This window comes from Chrysochloris asiatica, unplaced genomic scaffold (genome assembly GCF_000296735.1).
Source record: "Chrysochloris asiatica unplaced genomic scaffold, ChrAsi1.0 scaffold00207, whole genome shotgun sequence".
Classification (NCBI taxonomy): domain Eukaryota; kingdom Metazoa; phylum Chordata; class Mammalia; order Afrosoricida; family Chrysochloridae; genus Chrysochloris; species Chrysochloris asiatica.
Genome location: NW_006408725.1, coordinates 944,664 through 952,774, shown reverse-complemented (window position 1 = coordinate 952,774; position 8,111 = coordinate 944,664). Strand labels below are relative to the sequence as shown.

The following is an 8,111-nucleotide window of genomic DNA, read 5'->3' as shown; positions in this document are numbered from 1 at the left end:
AAAATGGAAAAAAAGATAGCTGTGGAACTCTACCTGTCCAGTGGTTAACCATGTTATGTGTTCTCATGGACAGGATAGCTTAAATTCTCCAAAAGACCTAGGGTTTTTTTTTGTTGTTGTTTTATGTCTAAAACTTTCTTTAAAGGTCAAAAGCCAAATTAAATTTAGGGGAAATATTCTTAATTATGGAGGAAGAGGACTGAAGTACAAGAATAATGTTTTAAGTGGCTCGTTACAATTCTCTAGAAGTGCAAGTAAACACCAAAATTCCCAAAGTGAGGAGTTAGTATACCAACATGTACACCAGGAATCCTACAAAATGTTGTGATTTGGGGATTTAATCACCTTTATGATAGATTAGTGTTTCATGATGGACACATGCAAATCACTACTGCTGAGTTCCCATTTTATGACAATTTTGAAATCTGAATTAAACTCCAGAAAATGTAAATCTGGAATAAGAACTTGAAGACAATACAAACATCAGTTGAGTGGAACCTGCCTGCAATAATCTTTTATTTGTCTTTCTTTAAGGCTACAGAAAATCGGCACATAACCAAGGCAATTCATTTTCATAATAAAAACTGCCCCCCTACAAATAGTCAAGATTGCCACTCAGATTCTACGATGAGTATACGCTGCATCACACTCTATTCCATGGGTTTATTTTCTTTTGAGCCTGCAGGATTAAGGTCAATTCGCTCTGGAAATAACAGCTTCTCACAAACTGCCTCCTTTATCGGTAAATACTGTGATATTTCATTGGGTTCCGTGAAGAGGGAAGGTGAAACATGCTAGAAAATACATAAATCATATTAGTATTTTACATTCAGTGATCACATTGAACTTTGAGGATATGTTTGGCTCAAGGATTCATAAACTATACCAATTAAAAAATTTAAATAAGGAGTAACATATTTCCATAAGAAGCACTATTAAGTGCTCCTAATAACAAGTGTCTCCTGTTATTGAATCATTAAAATGAAGTAAATTCTTAGGATATTTATGGGGGGAGCATTATAAATTATATAAGTCTATGTTCGTTGACATTCACTTATAGGGTCACTATGAGCTGGAATCGTTAAAGAGCATAGGCTTAATATATAATTTACAATGCTCTCGTTAATAGTCTAAGAATTTACTACATTTTAATCCACTTCTCTGTACTTGGTGCTTTTGTATCTTGAAAGTAATGCTCTGCTTTTAGAGCCCAGTGTGCATTTTACAATGGAATTTACATAATTGGAAGGGATGTACCAGAGGCCTTAATAAAAGTTCATGGAAAATTCCATTATCTTTTAATTCCATTTTCCCATGAGCTCTTCGAAGCCCCCTCATATATTCTATATCCAATGAGAAATGTGGGTTTTGTAAATACATGAAAGTATACAAGGTAAAAACACAACAGTACATCAAGCCTTCAGAAAGATCACTTCCTAAGCAACTCATTTATAGGATCTTAAATTTCGAGGGCTTGTTTACATGTCCCAGAGAAGCAAATGAAGGGCCTTGCTCCTGACCAACAAAATGGCACTGCAGCTACACCAAGTGGTGCTGAATAAAGTCCTGCTTGGGCTTCTGGTCTCCAGGAAGCTTAAGTCTTTATTACACCAGGAGACCCTCCCCCAGGTAGTTTCAGGAAAATCTCCATAGCCCCGCCCACTGGAGGCTCCCAGAACTGTTACCTGGGACCACATGGCCTTAGATACCTCCAGTCTGTAAGAAACAGGCGGTTTTTGGTCTCTTTTGGTGACTTAAGAGTACCCCCTCCCAGGTTTACTCTCAATAAACCTGCCTGCTGTTGAAGCCAAGACTCTCCTTTGTCTCTTTCTTTCTTATTACTTACACAAAACAATAAAGGAGAATTAAGTCAAAACAAAAAAAGTCATACTATAGAAACACCACATATTACAGTGAGGGGGGGATAAAAGGGGGGGCTAGGTAGAAAAAACTTATACATGAAAGGGTGGTAGTGAAAGAACATCCAAACGGTGTCAACTGTACACCAACCACCTAAGACTTAGGATAAGGCCCATCTCTGCACCTCAATTTTTCCCATGTAAAATGTGAAAACTGGACTGGATGATAATTAGGGTATCTAACAACCCTACTGTTCTTATATTTTGGGGGAAGTTCAGGGAAGTTATGCTCCAGTAGGATTTATCTTAAACAACTCTAATAACTAAATGAATACTTAAACAGTATAACCTAGCTTCTAAAAACTGAAGTATAAATACTGTACCATTAAATTGGCAATTTTGCTCTCTCGTGATGTATATTCTCGTAGCATGTAGGTCTTGTCAGCCTATGTTAACACAAAAAAAAAAGTTGCAATAAATGTATTTATATTGATTTTCAAAATCTACTCTATTAAACAGAACTGCCTCCATTATAGACATTAATATGAATGTATTTATATTGACAAAAAAATCACCAAGATTTCTAAATTATTAATTCTAATCCCTATACACAGGAGCTTCAAAAAGTTAGTGGAAAGATTCCATTATTTTTAAATTTCAAGGTTTGGGAAAATACCAATTCAATCCCTTATCACTGAGTTTAAATTCCAGTTCTGCCGCCTACTAGCTGCATAACATGGGCACCCTACTTAGGTAACCTATCTTTGTCTCAGTTGCCTCAGCTATAAAATGGGGATCAAAACAGTATTTATGTCACAGAATTACTAAGTTAATCATCACTATAACTACTGTGACTAACACCGGTAGGTCTCTTCTCTAAGCCATCATTCTAGATGATCACAAATCTCAAGTTAGACATGAAATTCAGAAAGGATACATGATTCAGTGTAACTCCCTACTTAAAAAAAAAAAAACACACTTACAAAAAATAAAGCACCTGTATATTAGCATGCATAACTTTAAACCCGAGAACAACTATCAAAATAATTATGTAATATATGTTACCTAACATCAGCACATTAAATTAATAAATGCTATCAACAGAGGAAAGAGTTAAGGTTCAGCTTTCTCAAACACAGATTTAGTACATACAAGCCTTTTAAAAAAGCATCAGACCCTCCATTAAGGAATAGCATATAGAAAATACTCTCTGCTACTAGAACACTAGGAAAAAAGATGTCATGTTTCAATAACCACATATAATCAACAATGAGTCTGAAATATTCGACTTTAAAGGTTAATGGGATCTTCATATGATATAAAGCATTATTTAATTTCAAATTTTCAGACTACCAGTGAAACAACATGAATAGGCACAATATCAGTTAATATATTCATTAAATGAGAAGAGCTACCTCGTGGTAAAGTCGTGTGTCATTCATTCTGATAAGCACCCCATCAATTCTCAAGAAAAACCGCAACAACAGGAAAAAGCTAGAAGGCATTACTCTCTAAAAAAAAAAAAAAAATAGACATTTTAATGAAAATTAAGTATTTTATTACCTTGCTAAAAAGGTGCTTTGGTAGTGTACTGGTTACATATTAGGCTGCTAATGGCAAGGTCAGCGTTTGAATCCACCAGATACTTTGAGGGAGAAAGGTGAGGCTTTCTGCTCCCATAAAGATTTACAGCCTCGGAAACCCTATGGTTGCTATGAGTCAGAACCGACCATCAATCACCACCTTGCTACAAGAAAAATAAAGGGTAAAAACAGACTATCAAAAACCTTTGTTTGAGGTTGGCTGTTGTTAAGTGCTGTGGAGTCAGTTCTGACTCATAGTGACCATGTGCAACCCTACATGGGGGTTCCAAAGAGCAGTTGGTCAGTTAATACCCACTTGACCTGCTTCAATGACTGGATGATCAAAGCTCAACTAGAAGAAGAAGAGGAAAAAAAGAATAATCTGATACAATTTAATGAAGTTGACCTATACCTATGGATGCAGTAACTCAAAAAAGGGAACAAATCTTTACAGCAAGGATCATTCCCACCCCCTCAATACAACACAGGGTAGACAGGGATGGGTAACTTGGACATTGGCTACCCAAAATGGGGTGGGGGTGGGGCCTACAAAGGCAAGAAGTGACTGGCTTACAAGCTATCAAGAGGGAGCCTAGATCCAGAGGACAAGAAGGAAGGTAGAAGGAAAAAAAAAAAAAAGAAATTATGGTTAAATAAATTAAAAATAAAATTGACCATTTTAATCATGAAAAAAAAACAAAAGAGCAGTTGGTGGGTTTGAACTGCCAACCTTGTGGTTAGCAGACCAGGGCTTATCCTACACCATAAAAATCTCTGAGCTAGAGGTTCTCTGTCCCAGTTCCAACTAAGTCTTAAAAATTTGTGCAGGCGCCCATGTTCACTGCAGTACTATTCACAATAACAAAAAGATGGAGACTGCCTAAACGTCCATCAACAGCAGAATGGTTAAACAAACTTACGTATATACACACAATGGATTATTATTACTTAATGTTGAAGAATACCAAAGAATCTGCAAAACACCTCACAACATGGATGAACCTGGAATGCATTATTCTGAGTGAAATTAGTCAATCACAAAACAACAAATATTGCATGAGATCACTGTTATAAAAAGTTAAGAAAAGATTTTCTTGCTAAATGAAACATTCGATGTGTGGTGCTATAGGATAAGCACTCTACTGCACAGTCTGTTTGAGCAGTAAGGGTGGCGGTTCAAACTCAACAGCTGAGGAACTGACTTGATGGCACTCAACAACAACACAATGGTTACAGCGCAGATAGAAGTAGGATGGAGGGGAAAAAAACATCAAGTGAATAGAGGTAAATACTGTTAACTGATGGTACATGGAAGGAACTGCAATCTGTAATTTAACGAAGTGCATGATTTGTTGAATATGAAACTGACAATCTGTGTTCTTTAAACCTCCATTCAATTCACAAAAAGAGTGAGAAAAAGAAAAAACTTTGTGCAGCATGTCCCTGGGTGACACAGTTTATGTTTTTAACACAAACAGCTATTAAGTGAAAGTTTGGTGGTTTAAACCTACCCAAAAGAATCTCAGAAGCCAGGCCTGGTGATCTGTTCCTGAAAGGTCACAACCTTGAAAACCCTTTGAAGCAGTTCTACTCTGCACACATGGGCTCTCCGTGAGTCAGATTTGACAGAAACTAACAACAACGCCTCTTCGAGGGTCTTAGAAAATATTGTACAAATTATTTAACATTCTGGTTTTAGTTTTCTACAAAAGAAAAATGTTTTTCTGCACCAGAAGATATTGAGGTTAGAAAAACTTAAAATATACTCAAGAAATGTGAAAATCATAATGCTCATTAAAAAAAATAAAATCATGAGCAACATAAAGACATAATAGATAAGATGGACCTCATCAAAACCAGGAACCTTTGAGCATTAAAAGACTTAACCATGAAAGTGAAGAGTCACCCTACAGACTGGGAGTAAATATCTGGAAACCATACATCTAATAAGGGTTTAATAATCCAAAATAAAAAAGGTACTCCCACACAACTCAATTTAAAAATGGTAAAGAACTTGGATTATTTCTCAAAGAAGATAACTGAATAGGCAATAAACACATGAAAAGATGTTCAATGTCATAGTCATTGTTATTAAGTATCCTGGAGTCAGTTGCAACTCACCATGACCCTGTATAAAGTTTTCAAGGAGCTTCTAGTGTGTTTGAACTGCTGACCTTGCAGTTCAAACCCATCGGTGGTCCAGTGCTTACCCTACAGTGCCTAATCAAAGAGGTTAGTACTTCACTCCTATTTGTTGTTGATGTGGCAACTCCATATAGGATTTCCAAGGAGTGGCTGGTGAGTCTGAACCACGGACCTTGTGGTTAGCAGTCCAGTGCTTGCCCTACAGTTTGCCACACCAGGACTCCCTCCTACTAGGATAACAATTATTAGAAAAATAAGTGTTTTCTATTGGTGGGAAAGTAAAGTGGTGCACCTATTATGGAAAACTATTTGGAAGTTCCTCAAAAAATAAAACATCTGTTTATAATATGATCTAGAAATGGCATTCCCAGGTATATATTTAAAAGACTGGAAAGCAGGGTCTCAAACAGATTTCTGTATACACTAATGTCCACTGCAGTACTATTCATAACAGCCCAAAGGAAAATTACCGAAACTGCCATCAACAGGTGAATAAATATACAAAATGTGGTATACACATATGAAACAAGTCAAAAAGTATTGCTACTAGGGCTTCAGCTCATATTTACATAGGTTTATCCCAAACAAAATGGGTTCAGACATGTCTCTGAAATCAGTGGATGGCTGCAGGTAACTTGTCTCAGCAATACAAAGGAAGTCTAAAAGTATTGTTACAAAATCATAGAAAACTTTATCAAACAAAAATCATAATGTGAAGTTATTGTTTCTGAACATACCCTCCACGTAAGCCTATACACTTACAAAGCTGGTGTTTCTGTGTGGCGTTGTGGGTTAATGCATTGGACTGCAAAGCTGTTTGAACTGCAAGGATGGCGGTTCAAGCTCACCAGCTGTTCCTCGGGAAACCCTTACAGGGTCACTATGGGTTGGAATTGACTGGACAACACTTTACAACAACAACATCCCTTCCCTAAAGAATTCAGTGCTCTTTAACTTACAATTCATCAATATGGTGTCCTCAAAGGACTCAAATGTTCTTTTTAAATGTTGAGTTTTGACAACAAAAGGAAGCCCAAAGGGTAAGATCAGAGCTACAGGATGGACAGGGTAAGGGTTCCCAACAAAATTCTTGTGGGAAAACTCTTGCTACCCTCAAAGAATGCATAATTGTGATGAAGGGGGAAAAACAAAACAAAAACCAAGATGTAACTTTCCTGGCCTTTTTCTCACCAATGCAGTTTTCAATTTTCTTAAAACTTCATGGTGGTCGTGGTGGTTATGTGCCACTGAGCCAGTTCCTTCCCCTAGCAATCCTGTATAGGTAGGTTTCTGAAGCTGAAAATCCTTATATAGGAGCAGAAAGCCTCATCTCCCTGGCAGAGTGAATGGTAGATTCGAACTGCTTAATAAGTAACCTACTATGCTATCAGGGTTCCTTAAATTTCTTCATAAGCCCCTGTAATTGTCCTGTGTCCTTCGAGATTACTCCTTTGAAGTCCCCAAAAACAGTCACCATAGCCTTTTGAGTTGTCCTGATTTGTCTTAAATATAATTGGCCCAGCAGATGCCCTCCTCAAAACTTGTGTGGCAGTTTGTCATACTGTGGTGGCTTGCAAGTTGCTAGAAGATATGCCATAGGTGTTTCAAACAACAGCAGGTTTCAGCGAAACTTCCAGATTAAGAACAGAGTAGGAAGAAAGAACGGGCAGTCCACTTCTGAGTGACTGGCCCCTGAAAACCATATGAATAGCAACAAAACACTGTCTGTCAGAGTGCCAGAAGATGAGCTCCTCAGGCTGGAAGGACTCAAAAAATAACCCGGGAAGAGCTGCCTTCCTCAAAGTAAAGTCAACTTTAAGATGTGGTTGGAGCAAAGCTTACAGGATCTTAATTCACTGAGGGTGCACAACTCAAAATGAGAAGGAACAGCTAAAAACATCCATTAATAAATGAAATGTGGAATATACTAAGTATGAATCTAAGAAAATTGGAAGTCATCAAAATTGAAATGGAATGCATAAAGATCAATATCCTAGACATTAGTGAGCTAAAATGGACAGGTACTGGTCATTTTGAATCCAACAATACGGTTTACTATGCCAAGAGTAAAGTGTTGCATTCCTCAGCAAAAACTAAAACTGAAAACAACCATTTCAAAATCTATCTTGAAGTACAATGCTGTATAGATTAGAATAATATCTATATGCCTACAAGGAAGATCAGTTAATACCACTATTATTAAACCATATATACTAACCAACAAAGACAATAATGAAGAAATTGAAGAATTCTAACAACTTCTTTAACTCACAGTCTGAAATTAATCAAACATGCAATCAAACAGCACTGATAATTACTGTTGACTGGAATGGGAAAGTTGGAAACAGAGGAAGGAGCAGTAGTTTAAATATAAAACCTGGAGAATGCATGACAGAATTTTTTTTTTTTTTTCCCACCCCTGCATCACCAGAGACCCATCCGCATTTCTTTTCATCAGCCCTTCCTAGACAGGTTGGATATTACTCACTTGAGACTCCACCCTCCTCCCCGCCCTGTCGATCCA

The 8,111-nt window shown here is 37.1% G+C and overlaps 1 protein-coding gene across 1 annotated transcript in view; it reads right to left on the bottom strand.

The window, feature by feature from the left end:
• Positions 1-373: 373 nt before the first annotated feature.
• The window catches only part of TIPRL (TIP41, TOR signaling pathway regulator-like (S. cerevisiae)), a 29,683-nt gene continuing 21,945 nt past the window's right edge, over positions 374-8,111 (bottom strand). Inside the window, exons 5-7 of the mRNA XM_006872625.1 lie at positions 3,275-3,370; positions 2,243-2,305; positions 374-794 (exon numbers count right to left, since the gene is read on the bottom strand). Coding sequence (XP_006872687.1) covers positions 651-794; positions 2,243-2,305; positions 3,275-3,370 — 303 coding nt within the window. The 3' untranslated portion in view covers positions 374-650. The remainder of the gene's footprint in view (positions 795-2,242; positions 2,306-3,274; positions 3,371-8,111) is intronic.